Source organism: Neopelma chrysocephalum, unplaced genomic scaffold (genome assembly GCF_003984885.1).
Source record: "Neopelma chrysocephalum unplaced genomic scaffold, ASM398488v2 Primary Assembly neopelma1_97116, whole genome shotgun sequence".
Classification (NCBI taxonomy): Eukaryota; Metazoa; Chordata; class Aves; order Passeriformes; family Pipridae; genus Neopelma; species Neopelma chrysocephalum.
In genome coordinates, this window is record NW_020925758.1 from 3,669,310 (window position 1) to 3,681,561 (window position 12,252).

At 50.8% G+C, this 12,252-nt stretch overlaps 1 protein-coding gene across 2 annotated transcripts in view; it reads left to right on the plus strand.

Moving 5' to 3' along the window:
* The window catches only part of SMAD4 (SMAD family member 4), a 14,069-nt gene extending 6,273 nt beyond the window's left edge, over nt 1-7,796 (plus strand). For both annotated transcript variants that reach the window (XM_027671659.1, XM_027671660.1), the window contains 5 exons: nt 1,325-1,375; nt 3,162-3,345; nt 4,240-4,408; nt 5,588-5,726; nt 7,542-7,796. In XM_027671659.1, the coding sequence (XP_027527460.1) occupies nt 1,325-1,375; nt 3,162-3,345; nt 4,240-4,408; nt 5,588-5,726; nt 7,542-7,753 (755 nt within the window). In that variant the 3' untranslated portion in view covers nt 7,754-7,796. The remainder of the gene's footprint in view (nt 1-1,324; nt 1,376-3,161; nt 3,346-4,239; nt 4,409-5,587; nt 5,727-7,541) is intronic.
* The last annotated feature ends 4,456 nt before the right edge of the window (nt 7,797-12,252 follow it).

The window sequence follows — 12,252 nt, forward strand, 5'->3', positions numbered from 1 at the left end:
TCAGTCTGGTCAAGGGTGGTGGTCTCAGTCTGGTCAAGGGTGGTGGTTGCAGTCTGGTTGAGAGTGGTGGTCTCAGTCTGGTTGAAAAGTGATGCTCTGCAGTCTTCCTCTGTATCCCACGAGTGGTTAAAAAAGTCCCAAGACTCCAAGATTTTATCTATCCTCCAGGCAGGATTGCCCAGCACCTCCCTCAGGGCTGGGAGTTCCACCCTGGGTGTGAGGACAGGAGCACCCCCCTGTCTCACAGGCCTCTGAACACCCAGTTTACAGCCTGAGGGGTCAGGGCTGCTCTGGGCAGAGGGTGTAAATGGTCTGTTGAGAACAGTTCCTGGGAAATGGCATGGAAGGCTATGGAATACACAGTTTTCCTTCCTAAAACCTCCGTTTTCAAAGCTCTGCAGTCCTGTGCTGAGCGTTTCCCTTGCAGAAAAAGGAAGCTGGTTCAGCACCAGTATTTTATTTTTTTCCTTTCAAAACTTGGAAGTTTTGAAACATTTGTCCAGTGATGTCTGTCTTCATCTTCTGGAGGTTTTGAGGTCGTTCTAAGCTTTAGAAGACTTGTGTCCATGCACACTTTCCAGTTTAAAAGAACTTCATGGAGCATTGTGCATGGAGCACCTATCAATAAAAGTGGTCTTTTTGCCACAGCCTGATTCACGAGTGCATTAGCACACAGGGCTGAAAATCTTTTTCCCCTGTGAAACAGGACAACAATCTCTCTTGTTTTAAGGTAGAGGAGGTGAGAAGGGGAAAAAAAAAAGCAATCAAACTTCTAGTGGAGGCGTGTGTAGCACAGTAAATGCATTTTAGGGGGTTTATGTGAGTTTTATGTGAGTTTTCTAAGTTTTGTGGCAAAAAGCTAGAACAGCTGTTTATTTTCTAGCACAGTATTTATTAGAATGTCCCCCATATCAGAATATGCAATACATAGTCAATTGTTAAATTTTATTGCTTTGCTCTGTCAGGGCTCCACTTCACTGATCATGTTGTCTGTGAGGAATATGCCGGGATGGAAAAGGCTCTGGTGGTGCTGTGGATAACTGTTTGAGTCTTTCCTCCCTGCTCTCTGCACCCAGTTAGTTCTTAAAGTGGAGAGAAGAATCCGGCTCGTACCAAGGCTGCGCTCAGTATTTTTTTTCCCCTTTAGAAAATGAGCTCTCTGGGGCTTTTTTCCCATCTCTTATGGTCAAGTCCACAGCGTGCTGGACAACTTTGTTCTGCGATTGAGGGAACTGATGAGGTGTGATTTCGTAGGAAAACAAGCTAAGGAAGAAAACCTGTTTTTTCCTGGTGTAAAAACGAATTGCATGTTTTGTTTTTCAAGGGCCAGTTCACAATGAGCTCGCATTCCAGCCTCCTATATCAAATCATCCTGGTGAGTAAACTCTAACACGTGATCCTAATATTGATTTATATTTATATATATATATATATGCTAATATTGTGAGAAAGAGAGGAACCGTGTCACGATAAATCTGGTTTTGAGTTTGGACATCTCTGTTGGAGCACAGACCTACGTAGTCGAGAAGCCTAAAAGTTTATTCCTTGTTTATTCCTCTAGGGCAGTGCCAGGAATTAAATTGCTGATAGTTGCTGGCTGAACTTAACCATAGCTAAGTCGCATTTCACATTTTTTTAGCGTTGATTTCATCCCGCTGAGTCCTCCCAGACAGGAGCAATTTATTCAAAGATAAAAAAAACAAACCTAAAAGGAATTGAGGCACCTCGGTTTAATTTTTTTTTCTAATAAGAGCCAGAACAGTTCCTCAAGGCAGGCAGGTTGTGCTGTTTGTGGCGTGGGAGGATCAGTGGCAGCAGTGGGGGAGAGCTCTCCTTCCCCTGGGCTTCTCGGGGTGTTGTGTTTGGGGCCATTCCACCGTGTTCTGCTCCTCCTGTTCTGGGTGCTGACACAGTGACAGGACCAGGGGAAGTGGCTTCCCACTGTATTAGATATTGGGAAGAGATTCCTGAGGGTTCTGAGGTTGCCCAGAGAAGCTGTGGCTGCCCCTGGGATCCCTGGAAGTGTCCTAGGCCTGGTTGGACGGGGCTTGGAGCAACCTGGGACAGTGGAAGGTGTCCCTGCCCATGGCAGGGATAAGCTTTAAGGTCCCTTCCAGCCCAAACCAGTCTGTGATTCCAGGATTTTCTTTGCCCTCCCCAACAAACCCGTCCCAGCTGTGTTACCCCTTCTGTGAAAACGGATCCTCACAGTCACCAGAAGCGCTGAGTCCCCGGAATCCCCGGTGGCTTCAGCTCTGTGACAGCTTCAGGTTTTAACGTGTCTGAGGAGAGAAACTCTTTAACAGTGAAAAGCACACACAACACACCACAGAAGGCCTGACAGGCCAGATGCTCCCAGGTGGCACAGAAAAAGCAAAACCACCTTGTCTCCTCTGTCAGGTTCCATCACTTAACTCGAGTGTTTGGGTTTCAGTGGAATCCTCTGGGGAGCCTTCCTTCCTCACGTGGCGGCTCCTTCCTTTGTAGGCAGCCACCTTTCCTCTGCAGGCAGCTTTTCAGGCAGCCAGAAGTTGTTAAAAGGCACCTCTTTGCTGTCAAAACACTCCGTTTTGTCCTGCTCCCCCTCTTAATGCTTCCTGGTTTTATCCCGTCCCCGGCTCTGCGCGCAGACAAGATCAGCGCGTGTGATCTTTGATGTGTGGTTTTTCCCCCCCCATTGCCCTGCTTTCCAGATCCAGTTCCCCTTGCAGGGAGGGCAAAGAAATCTGACTTCACCTGGGAGGTGATTCCTCCTGTATCTCAAAGCCAGATCTGTCTCAGAGTTTAGTTTCTGCCCCAGCCAGGCCTGGGCATAAACGTACGACTTCCTTATGCTAAAGCTGTTAGTTGTGAAGTGCAGGAGTGCAGGTGGCTTACAAAACCCAGCTGGGATTATGATACAGGTACAAAAACTTGTAAGATCTCAGCTACAAGAGCCTCCAGCCCTGACTTGTGCCCAGATGAAAGCAACAAGCCCGCGTTTGTCCCCGTGTGTAGTATTTTCCTGTGCTGCAGACGTACCTTTGTCTATCGAAACCCCCTTGTGTGAACGTGCACCCCTCTCTGAACAACAACTGCGCTTTGCAGAAGGGCTTAATTGATTGTCTGGGGCGGATTTATAGGGCTTTTTTTTTGTGCCTTAACTGCCGAATGTCCTTCAGCCCCAGAGTACTGGTGTTCGATCGCGTACTTCGAGATGGACGTGCAGGTCGGGGAGACGTTCAAGGTCCCCTCCAGCTGCCCCATCGTCACCGTGGACGGATACGTGGATCCCTCCGGGGGAGACCGCTTCTGCCTGGGCCAGCTTTCCAACGTGCACAGAACAGAGGCCATCGAGAGAGCGAGGTACCCCCGGGAGCCCCCGCGGGATCGCGGCGGTGGCTTTGTTTTGTCTGCGGCGTGTGTCTGTCTGGGCTGAGTTACCTTGGAGTTATAACAAACTATTTTATAGTTTAATATGACTACCTTGCTCCTGGGGCGCAGCTGGGATGCTGAGCTGTGTGACAAGAGCCCTGCAGAGCCTTGCAAGCCCTTCTCTGCTTTGCTTTTGGGGATGAAATGAGCGGCTCGTGGTGTTACGTGTGCAGGGTGAGCGCTGGCTCTCCACGCCACAGGGTGGGGTGAGTGGGGCTGCAACGCAGGGATTTGTCAAAGGAGCAAGGGGAGGTTCATAGGGAGCTGCTGGGTTTTCATTCTCTCACCGTCAAAGCACGGAGAGCTGCAGCAATCTCGTGGCTTTTCTTCCCCCCCTCTTTGAGAGGAGAAGGAAGAAAACGACTCCGTTGTCTCCGGAAATGTCACGTTGTGGCAATCAGAATGTTAGGCTGCGATCCAGACAAACAGTTCTGCATTAAAATATGCCTTTTTTTTAATGTTCTTGAGTGACTTTCCGTAAAAAAAAAATACTCGTGGGACTTTACACTCCTGAGCCTGTTGGGTGTCCCGGCCCCGTGTTGTGGTAGTTGCTAATCAGGTATCTCTGCTTCTGCCTTCTGTGTTTCCCACAGATCTTTATACTACTTTACAGGTGGGGTTTTTATTTCACAGACCCACATAACTGGGTTCTAACCCACCCCTAAAACAACAACTCCCCCCTAAAACAACAACTCCAGTTTCAAATCCTCGCGGGAGCGTGAGCTGAGGTGCCACAGGCTGGAGGGAGCTACTTGTGGCTCGTTCCATGTGAGCACACGGGTTCATTGGCTCTGTTTTTTGGGTTTTTTTTTCCCCCTCCCCCAGGTTGCACATAGGCAAAGGGGTGCAGCTGGAGTGCAAGGGGGAAGGCGACGTGTGGGTGCGGTGCCTGAGCGACCACGCCGTGTTCGTGCAGAGCTACTACCTGGACAGGGAGGCGGGACGCGCCCCGGGGGACGCCGTGCACAAGATCTACCCCAGCGCCTACATAAAGGTGGGTCCGGGGCTCCTGGGCTGAAAACTGGCGGGCTTGGGGACATATATTTGGCTCCTGGAGGTGTTAGGGAGGCGTTGAAACAGGGACGCGACTTCGCTTCCCTGAGAATTTCGCTTGGGGTGACCCGTAAAAATCACCCCAAGTGATTTTGTGAGGTGTCGTCGGGGTGCTTCAAAAGTAAGTTCGTTTCGTGTTTCATCACCAGCAGTTTTTTGTGGTTTTAGGTCTAAACCAGCTGCTGCTAGGGTTTTTAGCACAGGTTGTCAGTTTCTTCTCTCCGAAACAAGAAAAGCGGGGAAAATACATAAAATTCAGTAAAGTGTAAAGTGTGTGTTGAACTGTTACGAAGAGGGAAGTGATCCGGAGATCCCTTGTGTGGAAACAAAGTGTTTTGAGGAGGTTCTCAGTTGGACACAGCTCTGCCAGGCTTTAAGGTTTATTTTGGACAAAAATCAAGTCTTGTGTTGAACTGCTTGAAACCCGCCGTGGGTTATTTTTTTTGATCGTCAGTTTTGCAGGCAAGTTACTCATTGAAGGTGAAAGAAACTCCACCAGCCTCTGTGTATGAGCCTTCTAGTGTGAGAACAGAGTTCCTGTAGGTTAATTGATGGCAAATGGTGATTAGTGATCACAAAGGTGCAGAATGCCATCAAACCTGAAACCTGCAGCTTCACACCTGGTGTTTCTTTTAAATAGACCAGCACAGCTCAGCCAAGCAAAGTTGTTGGGTTCACTTATTTATTTTTTTATTATTTATAGTTATATTTTCATTTATTTATGTGTTTTATTTGTTGGCTTTTTTTATTTATATGTCTATTTTTCTGGAAGTCCAGGGGTTTTGACTGAAAAGCTGGGATATGATCAGGCTGTATCCTTCAGGCTGTAGCATCCTTCAGGCTGTAGCATCCTTCAGCCTGTGACCCTGCAGTCAGTTCTACACCAGGTGCTGCTTTAGGCAGGTTCTGGTGCTGCCAGTGGTGGTGACATCACGGGAAGAATCCCTGAGGATCATCTTAAAGGGATTTATTTCTGCCAGAAATGAAACCAGTCGGGGAAGGTTCACTTTCACAAGTCGCTCTGGGAGTGCAGAAAGGTTACTGGGGGTGGGGAATTCTTCCCTTTATTGGTTCTGACGTGTCTGACCGGTTCGATATTTTAATGTTTTTTTGCTTCCAGGTGTTTGATTTGCGGCAGTGCCACCGCCAGATGCAGCAGCAGGCTGCCACTGCCCAGGCTGCCGCTGCCGCCCAGGCCGCGGCCGTGGCAGGGAACATCCCCGGGCCGGGATCCGTGGGAGGAATCGCCCCAGCCATCAGTAAGTGCATCGGCAGCTTTTGTTTCCCTCACCCGAGAACAATGGGAGCGTTTGCACTTAACTGCGCTGCAGCAAGTGGAAGATAGAGGCGCTTTTGGCTGCTCAGACCTGAGCTTGAAAAGTGATCTTTGGTACCTGAGCTCACAAAAAGCAACGGAGATTACTGGGCAAACCAGTAGGAAAACTTAAGATTCTCGAGGAAGAGTGTTTTTCTCTTTTTTAATTTTTTTTTTTAATTTTAGTTGCTAAATTCCAGATCCTTGAAATCGTCCCTGAAGTACCTTTAAAAGGTGTGTAGGAAAACTTAAGATTCTCGAGGAAGAGACTGAGAGTGTTTTTCTCTTTTTTAATTTTTTTTTTTTAATTTTAGTTGCTAAATTCCAGATCCTTGAAATCGTCCCTGGAGTACCTTTAAAAGTGAAAGTACTTCCGTGTCTCAGCCTGCTTTGTGTGCCATCCACGGTGTTTTCTTGGTTCCTTGTCTTGCCATGTGGCTCTTTCCCAGCTGTCCCACGAATTGTTTTAAGGCATTTTGAGGAACGTATTAAACTTTTTTTTTTTTTGCCTTAGCCTTACTTGTGAATTGAGGTTTGCCAGCTGTATTTATCTTTTTGTTTTGCTGGCTGTGAGCAGTGTTGTTTTGCTCATCCAGCTTCCTGCAGGTGACCAGCCTGAGTTCCTACACTGAAAATGCAGCACTTGGCAAACCTCAGGAATAACTGTTCAGTGACTGTGCTGCCTAAAGAGGGTTTACACTCATTGTGAGGCATTTGGGTTTCATCCCATCTGCTTTATGTGGGTTTAGCTGGGATGTTAGGAAGGAATTCTTTGCCGCTGGCGAGGGCCTGGCACAGGTTTCCCAGAGAAGCTGTGGCTGCCCCTGGATCCCTGGGAGTGTCCAAGGCCAGGCTGGAGCAACCTGGGATAGTGGGAGGTGTCCCTGGTTGGAACAGGATGATCTTTAAGGTCCCTTCCCACCCAAACCAGGTCCTGTGTCACAATCCAGGGAAGAGAGCCCAGGGAGGGGCACAGAGCAGTTTATCACCAAGTGGGGGATGAAGAAGGACCTTGTGCAGGGAAGGGAACGGAGCTGGGAAAGGGGCTGGAGCAGCAGGAGCAGCTGATGGAGCTGGGGGGGGAGAGAGGCTATTTGCAAGGGCCTGGAGTGACAGGACACAGGGAATGGCTTCCCACTGCCAGAGGGCAGGGTTAGGTGGGATAGTGAGGGTGGGCAGGCCCTGGCACGGGTTGCCCAGAGAAGCTGTGGCTGCCCCCGGATCCCTGGAAGTGTCCAAGGCCAGGTTGGACGGGACTTGGAGCAACCTGGGACAGTGGAAGGTGTCCCTGCCCATGGCAGGGGGTGGAACTGATGGTCTGTAAGGTCCTTTCCAGCCCACCCTTCTGTGATTCTCTGATCAGGGAGGGTTTTGTGTTTCAGCACCCTTTCAGGAGTGCAGAACACCGACAGAGGAATGTGAGGAATGCCAGTGATCCAGGAGAGATCTGGAGGTGTGGGCTGGCCGTGAGGAATGCCAGTGATCCAGGAGAGATCTGGAGGTGTGGGCTGGCCGTGAGGAATGCCAGTGATCCAGGAGAGACCTGGAGGTGTGAGGAATGCCAGTGATCCAGGAGAGACCTGGAGGTGTGAGGAATGCCAGTGATCCAGGAGAGATCTGGAGGCGTGGGCTGGCCTTACCCTTGCCGAGGGGGAGCCGTACCTGAGCAGGCAGTATTTTCTGAGCAGGCAGGTGATGAGAGGACACATGTGAACACGTGTGAACACGTGTGAACTCTCTCCCTCCCCATCCCGTGCAGGTCTGTCAGCCGCCGCCGGGATCGGCGTGGACGACCTGCGCCGCCTCTGCATCCTCAGGATGAGCTTCGTCAAGGGCTGGGGGCCCGACTACCCTCGGCAGAGCATCAAGGAGACGCCCTGCTGGATCGAGATCCACCTGCACCGCGCCCTGCAGCTGCTGGACGAGGTGCTGCACACCATGCCCATCGCCGACCCGCAGCCCCTGGACTGAGAGGGACCCGACCCCGGTGCCGTGAGGATCTGTAAAATAACGGTTCTGTCCATAACCCGGAGATAATATTTTAACTTCTGTTTCTGCTTAACCTTTCCCGAAACAAAACAAAACAAAAAAAAACAAACCAGGTTTTAAAAAAAACGCGTTTGCCGCCTTGCTCTCAGCAGGAAAAACCGCGCGCGGAATTTGGGGGTTTTTCGGTTGTTTTCTCTCAGAACTTTAAAAAGTTGTCGTGATTGCGGGGCTTTTAAGAGGTGGGAGGTTGAGCGCCCTCGGGAGGCTTCGCAGTGTTTGGGTTTGTCCCCTCCGTTCCCTTTGAAACCTTTTTTCCCTTCTCTATTTACGGCGTCTCGGTGATGAAACTTCACGCGGGAAGCCTTTTGTACGCAGAATATATATTATATATATATATTTATATCTGAAAATTTCCTTCTAATAGTTACGAACATTTACCTTGTGTAGGGCCTTTAAAAATCCCAGCTGATTTGCGACGTTCTGTTTAGGGGATGGTAGTTTAGCCAGGAGACTTCTTTACTTTTTGTCGGTGATTTTTTTTTCCAGGTTAAAGCCTAGAAGCTGCCAAAAAAAAAAAAAAAAAAGCGAGGGGATGAGACATAACATCGTGGGTTAAAAACTCCATTAGTTTTTTTTTTCGGGGGGGGGGGGAAAAGAAAAAAAAGACACCTTAGATTTTAATTTTTTTTTAATTTATGCAGCCACGTGAGGGTTTTTTTTTTTTAAAACACTAAAGGAGATGGACGGATGCTTTCAGTGCTGGCAATGGGTTGGGGTGCACCCAGGTAGCAGGAGCGTATTTTCATGGTTACTACTGACTTCTCTGATATTTTGTGCTCGAGCAGAACCGCTCCAGGTGTCCCAGGATTAATCAGCATGACTCTTTTTACTCGCCACCACCGTGTACGACACCCGGGACCCAGGGGTTTTTCTTTTGTACCTGTTTGCAAACCTGTTTTTATGCCCCTCGGTTGTTTTAAAAAGCCCTTTTTAAAATGCCATCACGGTGACCCGTATCAACCTGGCAATGACCTCGTGTAGAGAAATTTATAGCGGGGGGGAAAAAGAAAAACAACGTGGCAAAAAAAAGTATCGGCTGTACACACGACAGATACAATATGTATGCTTTCTCTCTCTAGCTTAATAGCATAAATAAAAGGATGGAAAAACCCTTTTATAAATTTAGTTTGCTTCTATTACGCAGTTCTGCACCTTGAGGCCACGGATCCCTTCCCCTCTGCAGGCCCAGCAGCAGCCAACAGTGGCAGGAACTCGTGTGGGTTCAGACCTGCCAGGAAACAAGCCCAGCTTTTCTCTGCTTTCACTCAGTAAAAGCACCTCCCGAGGATGATATCTCTCCTTGGCTATTTTATAGGGCAGGAGGAGGCAGCAGGAATTCCTTCCCCTGGGAGCTGGAGCTCAGTTTGGCAGGCACGGAAGGACAGGGGCTCCACCCGGAGCACGTTAACAGAGGGACAAACCCCGGGGAGAGGCTGTTCAGAAGCTTTGTGCCAAGTCTCTGGCGTGGTTGCAGGGATCTGTGGAGGGCTGTGGCTTTTCCCACGTGCTGGAATTCCCGTGAGGGAAGCCAGGAGTCAGTGTTCTCTCTTAGATGTGGAAGCACAGAAGGCGGATGGCTTTGGAGTGATGGCCACAAACGGGTCGGTTTCTCTGTGTTTTCATGGGCTGTTGACTTCTGATGACATCACTTTGTCGTTCCTCTTACGTGGCAACACCTCGATCCCTGGAGGAAGCAGCGTTTGCTTCTCTCGAGGCCTTCGGTTCAGAACCTTTTCCAGCCTCCTCTCCTTCCCCACGGCCCCGTTTCGCCAAACCCCACGTCCCTGAGGGACACCTTTCACCATGTCCTCGGAGGAGCTCGTTAACCAGCAGCTCACAGCGCAGAACTTGGATCTGGGGGAAGAAAAGGAATGCCGGATTCCCCCTGGGAATCTGTGCCTGGGCGTTTGGGAAGTGCCTGATGCTCTGGCTGAAGAGCTGCTTGTTGCAGGCTCCAGGGGAGTCCCTGTCCCCTGTGTAGCTCTGCAGGATGTCCATCACAGTGGGTGGTTGGTCTGTGTGCGTGGCTGCTCACAGAGGACCCTCTGTGCCAGTTTTTGGTGGTGCCAAACTCGGGTTTGGCAGCGGAAGATCAGTTCTTGCCTTTGTCGCATCCTGAAAAAATCCGGCTGCTGGGGCCAGTCTTTTCGTGGGTCTCCGCCTACGAGGGTGGCCACAGATGGCCCAGAATGTTCAGAGTGGAGCAGCACCTGAACCCAGAAACCACAGGCTGCCCATCAGGAGAAATCTGCATGTTGTGTGAGAGGCATTGTTCCCAAAGAGGTGCGGTCGCAGCTGTTCTAAAGGCACAATGAGATAAATCTCATCCTCAAGTCTTTAATGCGCCTTTAGCTTTTGTGCTCTCGTGACAAGGCATGAAAGGCAGCGCACAATGGGTTGGAAACCCTTTGACAGCCTGTCATTTTTGTGCCTGGGAGGGGAAGAAGAGCTGCAGAGCTCCCTGACAGCCGCGATGATCCCCGTGTGCGCTGCGGGCAGGGACCTCGGGGGCTGTGCCAGGGTTGTGCCTCCCCCAGCTCCGAGTCTCTCAAATCCAGCCAGCCCAGCGAGTGTTTCTCCATCTCCCGACCTCCTGTTCCCGCATCTGCCCCGCTCAGTTCCCTGGGTGAAGCAATTAAAACTCAGAAGAACACTTTGTAACTTCGCCTGGCGGACCGTGGGGCTGGGATTAGCACCAGAGGGTTTAGGTGGTTTTATCCCAGTTATTGTTGGTTTGCAGAGTGAGGGCATTCAGAGTTAACACCTCGAGAGGTGCAGGAGAGGAAACCTTCCCACCGGAGTGGTTTCAAAGCCCTGAATTCTGATAGGGTGCGATTTTTTTGAGAGGCACCTGCTGGTCACAGGAGTGTTCCTTTTGGGCTGGTGGCAGGGGTTTTTTTTGTTCTTGGGACCGAGTTGTTGCAAGCTGCCTGTCGTAGGCACGTGGGTCATTCATCAGCTGGTTACTTCTATCCCTGTGGGTTATTCATTGGCTGGTTACTTCTATCCCCGTGGGTTATTCATCAGCACTCAGCTGGTTACTTTTATCCCCATGGGTCACTCATCAGCTGGTTACTTCTACCCCCGTGGGTCATTCATCAGCACTTCAGCTGGTTACTTCTATCCCCGTGGGTCATTCATCAGCTGGTTACTTCTTATCCCCGTGGGTCATTCATCAGCACTCAGCTGGTTACTTCTATCCCCGTGGGTCACTCATCAGCACTTCAGCTGGTTACCTGGTTACTTCTGTCCCCCCGTGCAGCTCGTTGGCACTTGGGTCCCGGGCAGGGAAATTAAACCCACTAGTTCAAAGCACTTCTCCAGCATCACGCGGGAGCCGAGCACCTCCTCCCGTGGTGCCATCGCGCTCCTCCGGACGGCGCTCCCGCAAATGTTCCCGTGAATCCCCCCGGGGTGTGACTGTGCCGGCTCAGAGGGCTGATCCCGAGGCTCCCCGGGAGCTGGCTCTGCCTCTCAGAGCCCTGTGGAAGCAGATCCGCCGCTGGCAAACCCCTTCCCAGAGCTCCCGGAGCTCCCGGCGCTCTTGGCTGCTGCTGCTGCTGCCGCTGCCGCGCCCCGTGAGCGACTCGCCCCCGGCGGGTTTGCAGGGCTGGCACAAAGCTCGCCCAGCCCGGACAGCGCTTTTCTCTCGCTCCTGCACCGCCTCCTGCGTCCTCCTGGCGCTGCAGGGCTGTGGTTCGGCTGCAGGGTGTCCCCACGGCCCAAAACTAAACCGGGAGAGAGGGTTTTTGGTTGTTTTTTTCCGAGCATGAGAGCCTGGTTAAAAGAGTTTCTTCCTTTCATTGCCTTTTGATAAGCGGTCAACAGAATTCCCAGTAGTTCCTTTGTAGCTTCACTGTATGTTTTTTCATTAGGCCTAGTTTGTGGATAATATACTGTAGTTAAACTTTCCTGAAATTCTGTAACAGAGTATGTTTTTGATTAAAAAAGGTAAAGGTTCGAGTGTTTGGCTGCTTTTGTTTCGTTTCGGTGGAGAGCTTTTGACCTGTTTGCTGGCTGGGGATGCTGGACAGGATTGGGGGATGCTGGGCAGGGTTTGGGGATGCTGGACAGATTTAGGGGATGCTGGATAGGATTGGGGGATGCTGGACAGGATTGGGGAGTGCTGGACAGGATGGGGGGATGCTGAACAGAGCTGGGGGATGGTGGACAGGACTGGGGGATGCTGGACAGATTTGGGGGATGCTGGACAGGGTTGGGGGATGCTGGACAGGACTGGGGGATGCTGGACAGATTTGGGGGATGGTGGACAGATTTGAGGGATGCTGGACAGGTTTGGGATGCTGGACAGGATTGGGGGATGCTGGACAGGATTGGGGGATGCTGGACAGATTTAGGGGATGCTGGACAGGATTGGGGGATGCTGGACAGGACTGGGGGATGCTGGACAGGATTGGGGG